Below are 22,150 nucleotides of genomic sequence, written 5' to 3'. Positions count from 1 at the left end.
AATATATTAAAAAAAAAAAAAAAAAAACAAATCTTCAAATTAAATACTTATGAACAAAATTACAATGGTTTTCTTTATTATTCGCAATCATTAGTCACATTCTCAATTTTGGACATATTTTTTATGTAAACAAATAAAGACGAATACCAATTTTAAATAATTATATCTTTTCAAATCTCGATCATTGTTCCTATTTTTATACTTATTGAAAACTGATAAATGGAAATGTGTAATTTAGTTTTTAAAATGTTTAGGTATAATTAAGACTAAGATAAATGTGAAATACAAATTAAAGGGAATGGAAAAAATAACTTATTCATCATAATTTTTTCTATCGTCTTTTCTCTCCTTTAACAAACATATATTGTCTACTGTACTATAATAATACAATCATAACAATTTTATATGCTTATCATTTATGTGGGTTTTTAATTTTGATCTCTGTGCAAATGATTTTTTACATATAGCACAATTAAATGGTTTATGGAATTCGTGAATAATTTTGTGTGCATATAAAGTTGATAATCGAGCATAAGATTTATTACAAACGAAACATCGGTAAGGTTTTTCTCCCGTATGAACTTCCATGTGAATTTTCATATTTCCTTTCCACGAAAAAAACGTATTACAAATATAGCATTTGTATGGTTTTTCTGAATTTTCTTTTAATGTTCTCGATTTTTTTTTTAATTGGAATAAAAGTTTTAGTTGAGTCTTTAATGTTGAGATGGCAATTATTGTTGTGATCGTTTTTGATATGTGAGTTGATGCCATAATATTTGGAGGACACAACGGATGGCACATAATTGTCATCACACATAAAAAAAACTTTCATACATTGTATCGTCAATTATATCTATTTCAGTTTTTATTTGAGTATTATTTTCGTATGTAACCGTTTTGTGTTTAGTCGGTTTTAAAGTCTTAGTCGAAGCATTAATGTTATGATTGATATTCAAATTTCTAGGATTTATTTCAACGTGTGACTCAATGTCATATGTCGTAGACTCAACTGATGGCCTAAATTTGTCATTATGAATAACGTGTTTTTCAAATACAGCATTGTCAATTACGTTCACTTCATTTTTTGTCTGATTTTTTTTTTGCTCAGACTTAATCACTTTGTGTTTAGTTGGCATATAAGTTTCAGTTGAGGATTCAATTTTAAGATTGAAATTCGTAGGTTTGTTTTCAATGTGCGAGTTAATGTTATAATATGTTGAGGACGCAACCGATGGCACATAACTGTTATCACGCATAAAAAAACTTTCATACTCGGAATCGTTAAATACATCCACTTTAGTATTTATTTGAAATTTAATATTTGCTTTAGTATTTTTAAAGTCTTTCGTATAACTGAAACAATAAAGTAATAAATAAATTAATAATTCATTTTAATATTAACTTTTATAACTCATAAAGTCTTAAGTAAAATGAATTAATTTTTACTATGAACATATTCATTTTATCTCGTTATTATAAAATTATATAATGTATTGTTATAAATTTAATAACTTTCAAGACAATATAATGCCCTATGTATTCTCATATAATCTTGTGTATTTAAATGACTTTTTATTATAAAAAATCTTAATTATATAATATTAGTTAAGATAAACGAGGACAATATTGGTATTGATATTTTAATGTATTTAAAGAAAGTTTATGTGGAAACGACATAAATGAAAGCTAGCAATTTTTGATAACCATAATTCACAAGACAATAAGAATCAGCAAGGATTATTCATGAAGTTAAAACATTAAAATACTTACTACTGATTAGTAGATTGACTGTCATTCCTATTATAATAAAGCTTAGATTCTGTAGATTCGTCAACATGTTCTTGTTTAACGTTATGTTCATGTACAATATCGTGTTTTTGTTTGATGTATTCATTAAGTTTGGGTAGTATATTTTGTGGCTCACGTTTTATCGGCTGAATCCTGAAGCTATTAGGATCTTGAGCTACCTTTTTGGACATATCTAAACAAAAAATAAAAAAATCAAACAATTAAAAACTATTGCGAGTTAAGAACTTAAGTATTGTGATATAAAACATAGATCCAGTGACCTTTTGTTCAACAACATTAATTGTTCGATGCCAGTTCGATGTAACTATATTAGCAATGTTAATAGTACATTAGTGCACGGGCATCAGTCAAAACCAGTTGGATATTAGTATCTACCTGTCCTATACCTTACTCATAATATTTTGTTACATAACTGCTATTTATAAAATAAAATTACATGTGTAAAATACCTAAGTGAAATTAAGTAACTGAATTATTTGAGTCTTGTGAATCAAATAAAACTTTTTCTGGAACAAGAAAATTCTAAGATATACAAGTCTAATAAAATAAAAAGTTTTCAAAAAGCTAACTAATATAACCTCACAGTACCAGTATTACCCAATAATTTAATACCACAATATTGAATTATTAATATTTTAATTTTTTTTTGTCTGAAAAAATTATTATAGTCTTTTATACCACTACAGTGAGTCTACATAGTACATTAATATACATTTTAAATACGATAATTGTTTTAATTCCATCATTGATTATTGTATCAAGATAATAAGCTAACTAAAACACGTGATGTGTCAAATTATAAGTAATATTAATAATATTTCATCAATACTGTGTCTAGACCGTCGATAAACAATAATTTTACCCGTTTCTATCCATACTAACCTTAATCATCACGGGTAACTGAAAATTAATCATTAATTTAAAAATAAAAATAAATCATTATAATGTTTTATTGTTGTTGTTTTTTACAATAAAACCAGTTGTAGGAGCATTGGTAATATCCATAGATATAAATAATAAATCATTTTTAAGATTATATTATAGTCAGTTTTATAATTTGTGTAAATTTTGTTTAGGAAATAATTGGGTAATTCTAAAACTCTTATTGATATTTTACCTATATTTTTCGATTTGTTTTTTAAATTTTTAAATTATATTATTATTTGATAGATTAATTATTACTTTTCATCTATTCTTAATAATATTATTAATCAAATACTTTCCACTATCGTGCATCTATGATTCATGTTTTATCATTAATTAATTAATAATTAATTAATATTATTATTATTATTATTAATTAATTAATATTAATTTGTAATAACGCAAAAATAAAATAAATAAAAAATAAATGATATAAGTAGTTTTGGTGTGATGATTGGTGGTGTGCAACCTAACGTGTACGTGTATAATAAATCTAAAGTGACAGACACAAGGAACACAGCCTTGAATAAATGTCGAATCTGTAGAACCTTTTCCCCACACTTACAAGTGTTGGAGTATATAGTTTCCTATCAAATGTAAATATTAAAGTTATTTAAATTTACGTTATTACCTTCCTCCTGATCGTCGGAGGGCTCTCGAGAGCGTGATTCGAGAATGTGATCAAATACACCGTAGTAATAAAACGTAGAAAAGCAGATTATGCAAATTAACGCAAATAAAATGATGCTCATACACCTTACCTTATTCGCTGTTGAATTCGCTAAGCTGTAGTTGTCTTAATAAAAATAGAAGGTGTTAATCACACGAATCCAAATAAAAAACAACACTGATTTCTTTCGTTGAAATGAAAAAGGTCCAGTTATCGCTCGCAGTCTCCGGTGTGGTGGGTGTGTATGGCGCTCGTGCACTCTTGAAGGAGATGTTATTAAAATGGTTGGTGCTCATGCACGCTTGAAAGAGATGTTGCTCAAAAGAGTGGTGCGCCTGCACTGATGAGAGAAGATGACGTGTTCAAGCCTGCCAGTGTCGCAGGCGGCTTCATCACAGGCCTCCGCGTCTTCAGAGAAATCGGCTTTCTCCCCGACGACGGAGATGCTCATTGGGCAATCCCTTGTCTCTGGCGGCACACGAAATAGATCACACGCTTTGCGCCATATTGTCACAATTACTGGTGAGTTCCTACGTGACCAAACAATGTAAATCGTTTCCTTCATCAGTGATTAATGGGGCGGTTATTGGTTTTTATTGACGGTTATCTTACGGTTGAGTTGGTATCATTTCAACATTAAAAATATTGGGCTAAAAATGATCAATTATCATTTTTAATGTATATTCTATTCCAAAAAGGAATAACCAGTTGTTTTTTATTTTTTTTTCAGTTGATTGATTTTCGTAGGTACTGCAAGTCTCTCATCAGTTACCCGGTGACAAAGTAATCATATTATATTATGGTTCTCGACTTGCTAAATATTTGATTCACAAATTCACAATGCGTAAAAGGTTATTGTTTTCTTTTGGAACAGAGTATAATACGTCTTGTTTTATTTGTATGTATGTTACATATATTATATTTGTTATAATTACAATATAATTAATGGTTTATTGGTTGTTGAGGGGATATACGGTGTATACTCACTTCTCTACGGTTTTTTTTTTTTGCTCATTAAATCCATTACGATAAACAGATATATGGTCATATGGTAACGTCATTCATTAGGTACCTACTTAGAGATAGCAAGCGATTATCAATAAATATTTTTAATACTTTTAAATTACTAATTTAAAATGATACAGCTGAAATGGATGTTCTATTTTACGCCGTAATATTATGTTGTATACATTTTTAATTCACAATTTTGTTGATAATACATATTTATCACTTAAACTTTAAAAAAACACTAATAAAATGTCCACATTCCTAGTCACTGTACTTTGCAATTATATTTTCTACATTTATTAAATAGTACCAAAAAATAAACGAGTTTACCTAGGTACTTGAAATTTAAAAGTTGTTAAAATTATTTATGTATATAAAAAAAAATTGAATTTTAAGAAATATCAATCTAGAATCATTACAATGGTCACAAACTCGTATTTTTGTTCTATACATAAATAATCTATAACATTATGATAAAACGGTTTAAAAAATATTAAACAAAAGAGATATAAACCAAATAAAAACTTTCATTATTGATTACTTTAACTTATAAGACGTTTCCAGAGCTTATAGACGCCTCCATGATACATGCAACGTGATCCAAGTATTTTTAATTACGTGGTATTATAGTGTTATCCAAGGAAGAATTGTTATTTCCTATGAAGTTTTGAGGTTTGATCATTATTGTACGATGTTTATGCTCAGCTCTATTCAGACAGCGTTCTAGAATTCCCCGCACACTGTTACACGACCATCGTGTTTTTTTTCTTTACGATTTAAATATTAAATAAATGTGCAGATTATTATAAAATATAAAACTATAATCACATAATATATCTGTACAAGCTACACTCGTACAACAACAATTGTCTAATTTATTGGTTAACGGGAGTAAACAATTTTGTAGTTTTGAAATGATTTAATTAAACTCAGAAAAAACCTATGGGCAGTTACATAACCATGTAAATGTACACCTATAATAGTACGACAGTTATTTAATTATTAAAAATGATTGCGTTCCAATGTGTAGGTAAGTACAGCCATTTTATACAAAAATGATCTAATCCGTACATTGTTTTAAGTATACGCAATATAAAATACTAAATAAAATATGTACAATGATAAATCAATTTGCGCGTTCAACTTATCCGTGACGGTCGTGTTAATCAACTATTTTAACATAGCGTTTATACAGTAATTAACAGAAATCAAAAGAAAGTTTGAGGTACGTACGTGTTTAAAAATAATTTAGAAACGACGATAAGTGTACAATATTCTGCAGTGGGAGTGATATAGTAACTAAATAGAAATAAAAGTACACATTCCTTTCTTTTTTTCACATATTGTACAACGTTAACATTGTTTTTTAATAATTTCGACCCCCATAAGTGCAGTGTGTACTGTACTTATATTCTTATGTCGTTTATTTTACAGGTAGATATGGACTTCATAATACTTTAAAATCTTTTCTGGTAAACTTTATTTCTAGTGTTTTGTGTAATGATATAAGATACAATAAATGTGTGCAGCTTGGTACAATAAAAACTACACACAATCAAATACTAATCCACCGCTATGGGTGTGTTAAGTTTTGATTCAATGATAAATCATTGTATACGAAAAACAATTCTGAGCGGAGACGGTCTGTTGCCTTATATTGCTAAGTATATTTTATGATATATTATTTATATTGCTATTTAAGTAATTTACTATTAGTAAATATTGTGGATTGAATTAATTATTGTCGAAAACATAAAATGAGTTATATTGTATATTTCTATAGCCTATTATAATAGTCGTTGTATATTATTGTTGTTAACTTTAAGCCAATAAAGACTTTCCGAAGAACGATTATGTGACGTATGTGTGGTATAAATAGGAAATATATTAACATTAATCTTAATTATTATTATTATCATTTTATCATAAATCGTGTAATATTAAATTCTGATTTAAATTAACCCACCGCCTTCATATGGCGAATGCATGTTCGAAATCACAGATCCTTATAATTTGCTAACAAATTAGGAAAATATTAATTTATGATCATTTTAAACTTAAATAGCTAGATACAAATTTGATAAAAAGTTAACAATATTTTCATTTAACATTTACTGAACCCAATATTGTATGCTCTAAAGTTTTGTATTTTTTTTTATTATTATTATTCATAAATTATGGTAAATATTAAAATAAAATATAAATATTAGATATAAAACCTTTTGAGTTATATGGGTTGATATAATATGGCATATATATATATATATATATATATGTATTATTATAATAGGCAATTAAACACTAAATACTAATAATATAATAAATGCAATATTTTAAAAACAATTACATTAATCTACCATTTTACTAAAAGTAAAATTAATTACTAGTTATATTTAAAAAACATATCACTTTTGGTGATATAGGCTGATAGACTGTTTCCGCTCAGAGTCGTTTTTCGTATTCGAGTCCAATTTAACAGACCTGTAATAGTGATCCACTCGACACCTTAAGACCTTATTTAAGTACGATTACAGCAAAGTGGTATCCACTTACCCTCTCACCTACTTTTTTATCATTATTATTATTATATGATGTTAAATACGGAAGTTTACCAATTGCGTATATAATTATTTTTTTATGCATCGATTATTGTTATACTAACCCTAAACGAAAATTTTGTGTTAGGTGTAATTGGTCCATGTCCGTAAATATTTGAATAAAAATAAACATTATATTATGTAAAAATATAGAATAAAAAATTGAGTCATGTTGTCAACATTAATCGAATTTAATATTGAATATAATAAATTATAAGTAACAACTACCTATATTATGATGAATAACCAATAAATATATAATTGAAAATACCACATTACCTATATATTTAGTCTAATTACCATTTTCAGTAAATTATGGTAAGCTAATATTTCTGTTTTCTTCGGTTTTCCTACAAAATTATAAATGCAAAGACTCAAGAGTGGTTAAGTTATAGTTTCAATTTTAATAGAAATATTATATGTTTTTATGGCATTAGTATATAATTAGTTATTGTGATTTAACCAAATATTAGATTTGTAAATTGAAAAAAAAAAAATGTTAACAAGTGTGTTGGTATTTCATTATAATATTCAAGTACAATGTTTATATTTTGTTTTTTAAATTAGGTAGCAAGCAGAGAATTACCACAGAGGATGAATAGACGAAAAAACATATAATTGATTGTTTTCGACAATGAATGAAGAATTCATAATTATTACGTTGATGTATTTTCTAATAATGTATCTTATAGTTGCATCTTTTCGGAAAATTTGTAAACCAAGTATGAATAATTAATTTTATTTTCATTTCATATTATTTAATATTAATTACTGAAACCCATGTACACAGATTTATTCCATAACTACGTAGCACAATTCTTACATAGAAAATTCACATTTAGATCCCAAAATGGCCAAAATAAGTACCTATATTATACATTTTTTTCTCACAATTTTAAAGTCATTATGTCATTTATAGCGTAAGAGTTAGTTTTAGGAGAAAATATTATAATTTTTTTTTTTTTATTATTCTATAAATATTAAATACATATGATTACTTCGTTATTTGGTGCTTATAAAATGTAATTATTGTCCTAATAACTAAATGATTGAATTAGAAATTAATTGTGTTAGAAAAACTATTTAATAATAATATTATTACTTTTATAACAATTTTTTATATTATATCTGCAAATAATAAATATGGAAATACATAATTATCTGTTAAATAAAACTGATAATTGATGTTGTTTTAGGATCTACAATATCAAATCCTTCAAATGAAATTCAAATGGATAATGGAAATATGTATATTCAAATTCCTACAACAACACAATTATCCAGGACTAATATAACATCTTCACAAATCACATTAGTTCCGTTGAGTTCCGGTGTAAATTATTCGGAAGATGACCCACCGCCTTCATATGACGAGTGCATGGTCAAAATCTTGGATCCTTAATTTACCAGAAAACTTGGAAAATATTAATTTATTTCTACTCATACCGACGACATGATAAGAAGTGAACAATATTTTTGTATAACTTTATCTAAATCCGAAGTGTTGTATGCTCCGAGGTTTTGTAATTTGTTGATTGTTCAATAAACAATTATTCCAATCACATTATAATATTAAATTACTATATTCTATATTTCTTATTTATGATTATTTAATCGTTATGAGATGGTCAATATGTAAACAAAAAGTAAATACCTACTATATATAATATTATGAATGCCGTTCCATTCGTTTTAAATAAGAATAATCTTAGGTAGCGGACTTCTGCCCACGGTGGCTTTATTGGTTTTGATCGACAAGCTCTAGGGATCGTTATTTTATTATTCAAACAACAACTTAGCTCGGATTTTGTCGACATTAACACGGTAGACATTTTTTTGGTCATTGCCGATGGTTGTAAACGAAAACTGACGACGAAAACCTATCTAATTGATGGGTGTTGCCTGACCGAAAATCGGTAGCTATCAAAAGTTACTCGTATTTTAGACAAATTACAGGTATGAAAATTTGTTTGAAGTTATAAGTAATTTGATAAACTGTTATATATATTGTATATAATATGACAGTACAATATTAAGCGGTTGTCTATTTTAAATATTAAACGCTCATCATCTTAAAAAGTATAGACATTTTTCACTGTAATACATCATTAAAAAAATAAATAAATTATAGTTATTGTGTTAAATATTTAACGATTTTAACTATAAACTACAGTGCAGTAATATTATAATTCGTAGCTATATACATTATACATTATACATATACTGTATATATTATAATTTTATATGAGTAAATAAAAATTAATAATTAATAATTATGTATTAATTGTTCTCTGTTTAATATAATAATTAATAATTAATTTTGTTTTAGAATCTAAAGTATAAAATCGAATTCAAATGGATATTGGCCAGACCCTTAACTAGCATTAACCGTGACCAACAAAGTTGTTCAGTGCAATTAAATAATGTTTTAAATTATTTGGAGTATGAAATCATGTATGTACCGTAGCAAAACGGACCACGTCAGACATAATATATAAATGCTGCACGACTTTTAAAATTTATATTTTCACTCAACGAGTCATAATTGTATCGTTAAATTTTGGTTTATATTATGAGGCGCTTAATACGTCTAACGTGAACTCGTTTAAAAGATCTCCGCTAGACGATCCACTATGCATTCATAGGACGAGTAGGTGCTTGATGATTTCAGGTCAAACACCTCGCTAATTCACAAGTGAATCAGGAAAATACGAGAATCAATTAATATTATTAATTTATATCAACGATAATGCTAAGAAGTGAATATTTTCATACGGCGTTGTCTAAACCTAAAATTGTATGCACCGAGGTTCAGTAAATGGTTTTTACAGGCAATGACCTATCTTACATTTATACCTAATATTAAATTGTTATAGTCAATCTTACTAATCAATTAGTCTAATTCTTGTTTTATTATAATAAGATTATCAATATTTATTTACAAATAATACTAGCTAGACATGATTGCTCGGAATAAACTATAGACAATTGAATATAAATGTCAACATTCATTAAATTTAATATCAAGCAAAATACTTTTTTTTGTTACAATAATTAGATTTTTTCAATATCTAATACCTTATAATATTACTAAGAATTACATTATCCCAGGCAGATATTTAATTTTTTGCATCACTTTAGTCTTCAATGATATTAGCTCACTATTTTATATTGGATATATAGTTTTGATAACTGATAATAATTTTTGTAAAATATATGTTTAATTTTTAAGATTCATTAAATTTAATATTGGGATTGATTATAAGTAATGAATAATGAATATATTATGATTTATGACTAATAAACATATAGATAGGTAATTTGTAAAATCGCTGTATACGTTAAGTTTAAATACTCATACACTAGTATGTATACAATACACTTAGTGTATAAAATAAATATAAACGCCGATGTATTACAAGTTTCTTTGAAAAGAAAACGGTATCCACCACTATGATTTAACCTAGTAGAATACACGTCCTACCCTGTTTGATAAAACTTCGACTTTAAAATTGTTTATTTGATACTATGCTGGTGAGAACCGTCTTTCATTTATAATGTCGTATTCTTTTGTTTATCTGAAAAAAACATTTTTTCTTAAAATTGAATTGTTTATTAATTTTTTGATGAAGTGCGAGAATAATGTTTAATAATAAATAAAGGGTAATATTTCAAAATGTACTAACACAATTTTTATTACAATTTACAATCGAGTTAGATATCATCAATGCTTACATCAATTCTATGGTTAATACGAGTATGTTAGGGAATACGAATTAACAATCGATTTTTCTATATAGATGTATTTGTCTAGTATATCGATCATAAAACTGGACAATTGGTAATTGGTTCAAAACGTGCTATTTTCTATAATATAACTATAAGATTTAAGCAGTTGCTAAAAGTCAAAATGTACCATATTGCTTTATATTATTTCATAATGAACTATAACTTATCTTAAAGCAAGTCGTACTATTTTCCATACTAAATGCATAGGACATCGACCAAAAAATTAATATAGATTAAAATGTATCGCTTTATATGAAAATTATTAAAACAATTCAATACCTATCGCCAAAACAGGACAGGATTCCAGTGCCATAGTTTCCAGAATTTAGTACGCGCATTTAGGATAAGACGATCAGCAGTTTAGTCCCAAATGATTTTAAACTTATCAACAGGATTTGAATGTTGTAGGAGTTGCATAATGTTGTATATGCTCTCGATGTAAAGCAGACTAAGATAGAAATCTGAACTATACGAAGGTAGGTTAAAAAAATCAAAAATTTATAACGCACATTTTTTCAATTTTAAGAAAAGTGCTTATTTCATTAAATTTTCAAACGCATATTAAGCATATTTAATATTTTTCTTAATCTATATGTTTTAAATAATGTTTAAGTAATATGAAACACAATATAATTTTACGTAGGTATTCATTATCATCGTCGCAGTGGAATATCAATTCGACGATAACGACTGCCGCAGTGCTAGACTGGATATTAATCTTTTTTTGTAACAGTATTGCTCGTTGTGGAATTTGTCACAGACACATTCGTCGCGAGTGACTTAGTGATTCCCAGTACTAGTAATTTTTACATGGCACTCATAGTGGTTAGTTATTTTTATTTGATTTATTGTCTTAACTTGTTAATAAATGATTGTAACTTATTCATACTTCAAAACACAAGTGTTCTGTAACTACTCGCTTTCTCACAACCATATCAAGCTAACTGGGAACGTAATACGTCGTTAAATAATTAATGTGTTAACGGTCGCAGTGTCCTACACAGCGATCACTACAGATGTGCATTTAATATACATTCCGCTAATATTCCGAAATATTATTTTATCGTCGATAATAATTAACTTATCGTAAATCTATTTATTGTTTTTTCGTTAGTAAATATGTTGTACACGATTGACATTTTACAGTATGGTGTTTTTTCAATTTAAAAATGTGTTAATTTAATATTCCAGCTCCATAGTTTCCCGGATTTGGTTTATACTTTGGACGGGGTGTTGGTCCGTAGCTTAGTCTAGAATAATTTAAAACTAATCAAAACTCTGAAAGTAATTATTTTAAGTACGTTCTAAACGATTATCATTTGACTAGTTATTTAATATCGTTATTTAAGTTTTTATTATATAGTCTTTTTGATTAAAATAGTTAACACGGTGTTTATACGTAATAATTACTCTGATTATTTTTGGTTTTATTTATTCTGAATATTATATTACGTTAACAATGTAGGTATTACTAGTAACAATGTAAAACGAAATATCGCCAGGTAATGAATTATAAGATATAAAAACATCCATCACGAATATTAATGAGTAAATAAGTTAATAAGTTAATATCAAAATTCAGTTTATAAATGTTCAATAATCTAAACAACATTATTTTACTTTTTAAAATATTTTCGTATTTTATGATTTATAAAGACAACATTTATCTTTTAGGTGCACCATATTTTGCATAAAAATAAGAAAAATATATTTTTTTATATAAGGTGACATTTTAGTAAAAATTTAATTATTATTACAATTTAATATTTTTATACACACATACTCTTTTACTAGCATTCTGTCTCGTATATATTGGTTTGAAATTTATAAAAATGCTAATAAGAATATTGATATTTCATTAAAATTTTGAAAACTGTTATTTATGTTATGTATTTTAGAAATTGGATAATTACCTCAAGATGTATAGACAAAAATAACATATAATTTGACTACTTTTGATTTCCACAATGTTTGAAAATAAGCTTATTACGGTGCTGTATATTCTAACAATTATTGTATTTATATGTTGGTTTTGTCTGCAATTAGGCAGTTTAGGTAAGTATGAATATTGAATATATTATTTTTTTTTATTTTATGTAATAGATACCTAATTATAATTATTCTATAAATAATAAAAAAGACATATAATTGATTTTTTTGGTGTTCAATAATAATTATAGTTCTTGTTCTAACATTTAATGAATACATAAAAAATGAATTTTATCATAAAAACTATAAAATTATATTCTTATAGTATAGTTCTTACCTAGAGCTACCTATTACATTAAAATATTTAAAAATAATTAAATATTTTAACCAGCAATAGTAGTTAATTTTGTTATAGAACCTAATTCAAATCAAATTCAAACGGATAACAGCATCGATAACAGTGACCTACAACAAAGTGATTCAGTGCCATTAAATACTGTTTTAAACGATTTGGATTATGAAAATATCTATAACGACTATAACGCGTTGCATACACCACCTCGTCAGACAAATAATGCTGCACAAGCATCTAGAATTAACGTTTCCACACCACAAGCCACAATTGTACCGTTGAGTTCTAGTTTAAATTACGCGGAGCTTAATACATTTAATTTCGCTCCATTTTCAAGATCTCCGCTCGATGATCCACCGCCTTCATACGACGAGACGACGAGGGCGTGGTGACTTTCACATCGAACACCTCGTTAGTGGCCATTTATGTCGATGATATATGGTAAGAAGTGAGCGCGATTTTTCATACAACTTAGAATGTGAATTTAATGTTATATGTATTGCAATTTTTTAATTCATCGCACACACACACACACACAAATAATAATTATTTGTAACGTATATATTGTGATTATTTTTGATATAATATAATATAAAAATAATAATAATAATCATATTATGGTTCATTTTTATATATTTTTTCTTGCGACTCATTACGCCAACACTTTTTATAATGAATTTACCGAGTTCACCCAAAAACATTTATTCTCTCCTGTCACATATAGATATTTAACTTACAAGAAGTCAATTTTTTCTTTTTAATTATTATTATATAATTATTACCAATACTGAACTGTCTCACTCTTCTTATTAACTTACTGTATCCTATAATATATTATATTTTATGTTTTCTTTGTTGTTCATTAAACATTTTTGTTAATTTTGTTATTAAGTACTGTCTATATTTATAATTGTATATTCAAACATCAACAATGTACTTAATAATGTAATGTAACCATTAGACTACCAACCTGTACTTTCAAAAAAAAAAATAAATAATTGTACATGTACTCCAATAACAATATTTGTCATTGTATTGGCTCTAATATTTGAACTATATATATTATATGTATAACGGTGAAGTATATCACTCATTATTTTTGTATATTATTATTTATATAATATGTAAGTACCTAGTGAGTAGTGAATTTGTGAATTTTATACAGACTTTGAAAGCGGCTGATGACCTGTCTCCGTACTGTCGAGTACTTAATGTATAGTGAGTACCTCATAATTAATATTTTGAATATTAAACACATCATACTTTAAATAATTATTAAAATTATAATATTTCTTGAGCCAGAAATTTAATATTAATAATATATTATTATAATTTTAATCCATGTATATTTATAAAACTATAAAAATTATATTACATAATTAAACAAAAGTAGACTGTTTGCGTCGATGTAAAAAATAAATGTAAATAACATTATATTATTTAATTCTCTACAACAGCTTACATTCTATACAAGCGCACACACACAAAATTTATAATTATGCGTAATATAATAATATTATACTGAGAATTTTAAAAAATTGTCATACTTGTTATCGACATTGCTCCTTACTGATTACGTTCGTGCAATGTAATATTAATGTGGCCGCCCAAATATATTTGTTCTCGTCATATCATCTGTTATATACTTATATCGTAAAATATTTCACCTTATTTGTGAGATTTTTTATTACACAGAAATTTGATAAATTATAGTAAAATTTTACTTTTAATTATTATATTAGGTATACGCCTACGGACTCCCACAATAGTTTTTATTATTATATATTAGTTCTAATAGACAGATTGAATGTCGTGTGTATTAATTATGCACTTATTACTGTTTTTTTCCCATTATTTATACATGTGTATATTGTATAATTATTTAAGTTTATGTGTGTAAGTGATTTGTCTGTCTCCATATAACTAATATAGTGAGTATTCAATAATTTATTATTTTAAGTATTTAAAAACAGTAATCATATAATTTATTATTTTAAGTATTTAAAAACAGTAATCATATAATTTATAATCCTTATTGAATAAAAAGGCTATATTAATTTATAATTGAATTATATACAATGGGTCATTGCGTGGTCATGAAAAGTTATATTATTCATATTTATATACAGAGCTGTGATGTATAGGGGGCAAGGAGGCCTGTGCCCCGGGCAAAAATTGTAAGGGGGTGCTAAAAAGTTAGGTGTTAATGGAAGGGTCGAATATTTTTAATTTAAGTTTATATAAAATATTGGTTCAAAAGGGCTAAACATATTAATTGTGTCAATATAGCATTACAATTTTAATATTATAATAATATGTGAGGACAATTGGTTGAGGGCAACTGGTACATTTTTAAAATGTCAAAAACAACCGTTGGGGGCAACTGATTAACGTCCTAAGCTGATCGGTCATCATCAATATTATTTTATACGTTAAGAGCCCAGCGATCATGCAAGCATTACATGTTTTTAAGCTCGGAGTTCACATACAACTAGGGTTCTAAATTTGAAATGTTTCAATTAAAATATTTCAAAATTGAAAATTTCACTCTTTTTGAAATCTTTCAATGAAATATTGAAAAATATTTTTTCTTTTTTTAAATGTATCCGGTTATAGTTGATTAGAAATAATATATTGATTATATACAGAAAATATTGATAGTAAATATGCAAAAATATACACTATATATTTTTGATATTTATCACTTGTATTATTAATTGGGTCCTTATTGGTTATTGGTTATTATTATTTATTATACATATTTTCTTTGTTTCACACAATAAATCAGCTTTTGAAAATTTTCACTTGCGAGTTGACGTGATTATAAACTTTAAGATATAATAATTTATACTTTATTTTTCATTGAAATGAAATATTTCAAGAAAATAAATTTCATGAAATTTTAAAATCCTACATACAATCTTAATATTATGAATCGATTTATTTAAATAATGTAAATTAAATAATGGAGAAAATAATCAACAAGTTACGATTTTTTATACGAACATTTTTTAAGTAATTGTTGTGGTATTATTTATAGTGTAGGTAAGCTTATTTCAACGGTTCATCTAACAAAATGTAAACGCCATGATTTAGTTTAAGAGCAGTCTAGCTATAGTCTATATGTGCAACGTTTAATAAAGAAAAATGTATTATGTTTAATGTTCGTTTATAGTTTTATAAACAACTTTAATTCAATTATTGTGAATCATCTAATCTTTAAGTTTGTAAATTATAAAAGAACTGTTGTTATTTCGTTAACATTTTCAAAAATATTTTTTGTATTTTGTTTTTTAAATTAGATAGCACACAGAGAATTATCACGGAGGATGTATAGAAAAATAGCATATAAATGACTGCTTCTGACTTCTAAAATGACAGAAGAAAATAATATCATATTCCTGTATTTACTAATAATTTTTTTATTTTTTTTTTGGTGTTTTTGGCAAGCATTCCGTACTACAAGTATGAATTTATTATTAGATTTTCATTTCATAGTATTTAGTTATAAATTATTCGTTATTTAGTGTTCAAATATATTTGAGAATTTAAAATTAAAATCAAAATTAAATGGTATCAGAAAAATTATATAATATAGTATATAGTATACCTAGTAATTCTTACCTAGATACCAATACAGCATCGTTTCTTAACCCTTTTAGTCTCGCAACCCCAAAACGGATATAAAATATGGTCAATCACTTCGCCCCCCCCCCACGTCAATATTAAGTATACATTTTTACAATAAAAATATAATTTTCATTGGGAAAGCCATTAGCGGTCGTGTGCCCGTATTTATTGGTGAGATATCTCATTTCTACAATCTACATTTAATCGACTGATTATTTTGGTGTATTATAAAACGATTCAATTTACACATGACAGTCGCGCGTCGCTCGTGTTTTTTCACTCATGTGCTCAATTGCGTTCAATTATTTTTTTTCTGTTCAATAATAAATTTTGAATGAAAAGTATTGTTTTGTAAATCAGTGTTTTATTATTATTTACTTAACCCCCCCCCCCCAACAATTGAGAAACGCCGCTTTACCGTATACATTATCAATAGCAAATCTATAATTACCTATATTGTTCTCTACTTAATAATTAATAATACATTTTGTTATAATAGATGATACTTTAATATCAAACGACGAGTTAAATCAAATTCAAATGTCTAATGACAGACACGCGATCAACAGCGATCGACAAAATTCTTCAATCCTATTAAATGTCTTAAACGATTTGGAGTATGAAAACATCTATAATCTGTCGTATACTCAACCTCGTCGGCCAAATAATGTGGCACAAACATCATCTAGAATTATCGTTTCCACCCCACAAGCCACAGTTGTACCGTCGAGTTCTAGTTTAAATTACGCGGAGCTTAGTACGTCTAACTTTGCTTCGTTTCCAAGATTTCCGCCCGACGATCCACCGCCTTCATACGAAGAGTGCATGGCGAGTTCATGGTGTGCAACATCTCGCTAAATCCATTCATACTGATGATATGATAAAAATAGATCGAATTTTTTCATACAATATATCATCCGAATGCGAAATTGTATGCCAGACATGTAATATTAATGATATATTATTATAATATTAATCCATGTATATTTATAAAACTATAAAAATTATATTACATAATTAAACAAAAGTAGAATGTTTGCGACGTTATAAAAAATAAATGTAAATGGCATTATATTATTTAATTCTCTACAGCAGCTTATTTATAACAGCATACGCACGCACAACATTTAATATTATATTGTGAATTTTAAAAATCGTCATACTTGTTATCGACATTGCCCCTTACTGATTATGTTCACGCAATGTAATATTAATCTGGCCGCCCAAATATATTTGTTCTCTTATCATATCATCTGTTTTATCGTAAAATATTTCACCTTATTTGTGGGATTTTTTTTTTGCATGGAAATTTGATAAATTATAGTACAATATTACTTTTAATTATCATTGTGAGTATACGGACTCTCACATTAATAGCCAGATTGAATGTCGCGTGTATTAATATTATGCACTTATTACTGTTTTTTTTCCCCATTATTTATACACGTGTATATTGTATAATTGTTTAAGCATATGTGTGTACGTAGCTTGTCTGTCTTCGTATCACTAATATAGTGAGTATTCAATAATTTATTATTTTAAGTATTTAAAAACAGTAATCATATAATTTATAATCCTTATTGGATAAAAAAGGCTATATTAATTATTAATTGTATTATACATTATATAACGGGTCATTGCATAGTCAGGAAATGTTATATTGTTTATATTTATATACAGAGCAATGCTGTAGAGGGGGAAAGAGGGCCTGTGCCCCGGGCAAAAATTGTAAGGGGGTGCTAAAAAGTTAGGTGTTAATGGAAGGGTCGAATATTTTTAATTTTACTCCGGGCGCTCCGGCACGGCTCCGTTTATATAAAGTATTGACTCAAAAGGGCTAAAAATATTAATTGTGTCAATATAGCATTACATTTTTTATTATATAATCACTAAAATAATATACTTTTGAGCCAAAACAATATTTATTTGTATTATTGATATTATTCTTATAACTATTACAAACCGATATAAACCTACTCGCATTCATATATTTCTCAATTAATTATCCGAAATTATGTAATTTTTGGTTTTGAATATTGTGACATATTATTAGTAGAGTTTAAGAGCGGTTTAGCTATAGTCTATATGTACAACGTTTAATAGAGAAAAATGTATTATGTTTGATATTAATTTATATAGTTTTATAAAAAACATTAAATTTAATTATTGTGAATCATCTAATCCATAAGATCGTAAATTATAGAAGCACTGTTAATATTTCGTTAACATTTTCAAAAATATCATTTGTATTTTGTTTTTTAAATTAGATTGCCAACAGAGAATTATCACGGAGGATGTATAGAAAAATAACCTTTAATTGACTGCTTCTGACTTCGACAATGAAAGAAGAAAATATTTTTGCATTGCTGTATATACTAACTATTTTTTTATTTTTTTTTGTGTGTTTTTGGCGAACATGCCATACTACAGGTATGAATTTATTATTAGATTTTCATTTTATAGTATTTACTTATAAATTATTCATTATTTAATGTTCAAATATATTACACCTAGTTATTCTTCTGAGAATTTAAAATTAAAATCAGAATCGAATGTGGTATCAGAAAAACTATATAATATAGTATGATATAACTAGTAGTTCTTGCCTAGATACCTACACAGCATCGTTTCTTAACCTTTTTTAGTCTCGCGACCCCCAAAACAGATAAAATATGGAAATATGGTCAATCACTTCGCCCAGCGCAACTCATTTATTGTAGCCTATTTGCGCCCCAAATCATAGCCCATATGCGCCTGATTCAGATCAGGTGAAAATCGTGCAACGTTGTCATTTGTTGAGTATATTGGCGTGTCACCATGGGCGTAGTTAGGGTTGGGCAGAGGGGGAAGTACCCTCCCCTTGAATTTCAAACTAAATTATATTTCTTACACCTTATAAATTGAGTTTTAATGATTTAAAATTGGGTACATAATACTAATAACACTAAAATGTAATAAAATGCAATTTTATTTTAAAGTATGCACATTTTTTTAAAAAACCTCGAAATATGCAAAAATATGTACATTCAAATTTAATTTTTTAACTCGTTAGATTATAATTTGTTATCTCATTCAGCAACTTTTTGATGCACTTAGTAAAAATATGCAAATGCATGAACTTCCAGGCTCTAATCATAAAAATTGAGAGAGATGATGTTTGACACTTTATTCTAAAGTACGTAATACAATCAAAATAATCAAATACTATAGTAAAAAAAATGAATTGTGTCATATTTATTTCCAAAAATAATATTGTGAATATAATACCAGTATAATCTAAATACTGGGATTATGTAAAGTTGGGAGATGTGGGGGGCAAAGCCCTTTCACGACTTTGTAAGCAATTCATAATTGTAGCACCTCTAAGATTTGAACTCTAGTTGCGCCACTACTGCCCCCCCCCTGATTGAAATTCTAGCTACGCCCGCGCGTGTCATTATAAAATCTAAACTAATATTTTATCGTTTCCCATGCTAATCGAAAACAATATTCCAATCGATAAAGATTATATTATATAAAAATGTATTTATCAGTTGTATTTTATGTCAGCTGCATCAGTACATGAATAATGAGTATTACTATAATATAATGGAATTTTATATAAATATTTCAAGTAAACAAAAACTTTGTTTAATTTTTCGTTATTTTAAATATCATGTGAGTAAAAACCTTGTTTCTGGAGATATGTAAGTTGGCGTTGTGTAAAAAAAAGCCTGTTGTGCATATTTTGTCAAAACCAATGATTCAAAAACGAAATTAACCGAAATTAAAGATAGTCATAGGTACTTATGATCCGGAAACTGAAGAAAGTTTAAACTACTAACTTAATTTATAATTTAATGCAATATAAATAATATTTATTTATGTACGCTGTGTAGTATTTATCATTATTTTTAAAATTATTATTAATTTTGATTTTACGTACGATTTTACTTTTTCAAAACATCTTAAACAATAACTGACGGCAACGCTGCATAACAAATGGGCGTATTTGGGCTATAAATTAGGGTGTTAAGTTTTTTATTTTGGGCGCAAATGTCCATAACCCTTGGAGCGTAAAATGGAATATCGGATCTTCGCCCTTCCTATCTATATTAAGTATACATTTTAACAATAAAAGTTTTTAAAGTTAAAATTTCCGTTGGGAAAGTCCTTAGCGGTGGAGTGCCCGTATTTATTGATGATATATCTCATTTCTACAATCTACATTTAATCGAATGATTATTTTGGTGTGTTATAAAACGATTCAATTTACACATGGCAGTCGCGCGTCGCTCATGTTTTTTCACTTATGTGCTCTATTGCGTTCAATTATTTTTTCTGTTCAATAATACAATTTTGAATGAAAAATATTATTTTGGAAATAAGTGTTTTATTATTTTTGACCTACGCAACCCCCCTCTCACCCGGTTAAAAAAACGCTGCTATACAGTATGCATTACCAAAAGCAAATCTATAATTACCTATATTGTTCTATATTTAATGATTAATGATACATGTTGTTATAGATGATACTTTAATATCAAACGACGAGTTAAATCAAATTCAAATGTCTAATGACAGACACGCGATCAACAGCAATCGACAAAATTCCTCAATCCCATTAAATGTCTTAAACGATTTGGAATATGAAAACATCTATAATCCGTCGTATGCTCAACCTCGGCAGCCACATAATGCTGCACAATCGTCTAGAATTAACGTTTCCACTCCACAAGCCACAACTGTACCATTGAGTTCTAGTTTAAATTACGCGGAGCTTAATACATCTAATTTCGCTTCGTTTTCAAGATTTCTGCTCGACGATCCACCGCCTTCATACGAAGAGTGCATGGCGAGGTCATGTCCAACATCTCGCTTTATCCATTCATATTGATTATATGATACAAAGAGATCGAGATTTTTCATACAATACATCATCCGAATGCGAAATTGTATGCATTGAGATTTTATAATTCGCTATTTGGACTTTGATGCCTATTATACCATAGTATTAAATAATAATACTGAATCGTACTGTAGAATGTCATTTATGTTACGCGTACCTCTATCTATGCCAAATGTATATATAATATTTATTTATTGAACTTTACAAAGGTTTAATGTTGATTTTTGTAATTTAATATTTAACAAGAATATAATTCATGTATTCAACATACTTAGAATATTTGCATAATATGTATTATTTTTATTTTTCACTATAAATAATATTAATTTATGGTATTCCGATTTCGAGACTACGTAATTTACCCAGTATCTAATTTCCTTATGCGATTGTGTTAAGGTGGTTAAAATATTTTAATGGATAAGGAGCGCTAGTAATTTGCATTAAATTTTATTGTTTACTCGTGAAGCTCTATTTTTATAAAATGACTGTCAAAAATAATACCGAGCATAATAAATAGAAATTTCAAACAAATTGGTATACCTATCTATCAA

General features: G+C 27.0%; 3 protein-coding genes across 10 annotated transcripts; 2 read left to right on the top strand and 1 right to left on the bottom strand.

The window, feature by feature from the left end:
* Positions 1 to 653: 653 nt before the first annotated feature.
* Positions 654 to 3,640, bottom strand: LOC113549772. Its single transcript, XM_026951236.1, has 3 exons — positions 3,498 to 3,640; positions 1,774 to 1,984; positions 654 to 1,356 (listed from the first exon to the last, which is right to left on the bottom strand). The coding sequence occupies exons 2-3, from the start codon at positions 1,980 to 1,982 to the stop codon at positions 813 to 815; spliced, it is 753 nt and encodes a 250-aa protein (XP_026807037.1). The 5' UTR covers positions 1,983 to 1,984; positions 3,498 to 3,640; the 3' UTR covers positions 654 to 812.
* Positions 3,641 to 11,546: 7,906 nt separating this feature from the next.
* On the top strand, positions 11,547 to 13,645 carry LOC113549216. Of its 4 annotated transcripts, none has more exons than XM_026950412.1 (4): positions 11,564 to 11,886; positions 11,992 to 12,097; positions 12,699 to 12,855; positions 13,145 to 13,645. In XM_026950412.1, the coding sequence occupies exons 3-4, from the start codon at positions 12,768 to 12,770 to the stop codon at positions 13,471 to 13,473; spliced, it is 417 nt and encodes a 138-aa protein (XP_026806213.1). In that variant the 5' UTR covers positions 11,564 to 11,886; positions 11,992 to 12,097; positions 12,699 to 12,767; the 3' UTR covers positions 13,474 to 13,645. The 4 variants fall into 4 exon arrangements, with proteins under 4 accessions (XP_026806211.1, XP_026806213.1, XP_026806212.1 ...); XM_026950411.1 differs by having other exon boundaries at positions 11,564 to 11,909; XM_026950410.1 differs by lacking the exon at positions 11,992 to 12,097 and having other exon boundaries at positions 11,547 to 11,625.
* A 106-nt stretch (positions 13,646 to 13,751) lies between these two features.
* Positions 13,752 to 21,878, top strand: LOC113548516. Of its 5 annotated transcripts, none has more exons than XM_026949445.1 (3): positions 14,874 to 15,012; positions 16,384 to 16,546; positions 17,211 to 17,649. In XM_026949445.1, exons 2-3 carry the CDS (start codon positions 16,456 to 16,458, stop codon positions 17,567 to 17,569), a joined length of 450 nt encoding a protein of 149 aa, XP_026805246.1. In that variant the 5' UTR covers positions 14,874 to 15,012; positions 16,384 to 16,455; the 3' UTR covers positions 17,570 to 17,649. The 5 variants fall into 5 exon arrangements, with proteins under 5 accessions (XP_026805247.1, XP_026805246.1, XP_026805245.1 ...); XM_026949444.2 differs by lacking the exons at positions 16,384 to 16,546; positions 17,211 to 17,649 and adding exons at positions 18,979 to 19,141; positions 21,220 to 21,878 and having other exon boundaries at positions 14,897 to 15,012; XM_026949443.2 differs by lacking the exons at positions 14,874 to 15,012; positions 16,384 to 16,546 and adding exons at positions 18,979 to 19,141; positions 21,220 to 21,878 and having other exon boundaries at positions 16,959 to 17,655.
* Positions 21,879 to 22,150: the final 272 nt, after the last annotated feature.

The sequence above is a fragment of the Rhopalosiphum maidis genome, chromosome 4 (genome assembly GCF_003676215.2).
Source record: "Rhopalosiphum maidis isolate BTI-1 chromosome 4, ASM367621v3, whole genome shotgun sequence".
Taxonomy (NCBI): Eukaryota; Metazoa; Arthropoda; class Insecta; order Hemiptera; family Aphididae; genus Rhopalosiphum; species Rhopalosiphum maidis.
Note: the sequence above shows the minus strand (reverse complement) of the source record. Positions and strands in the feature narration are given on the sequence as shown.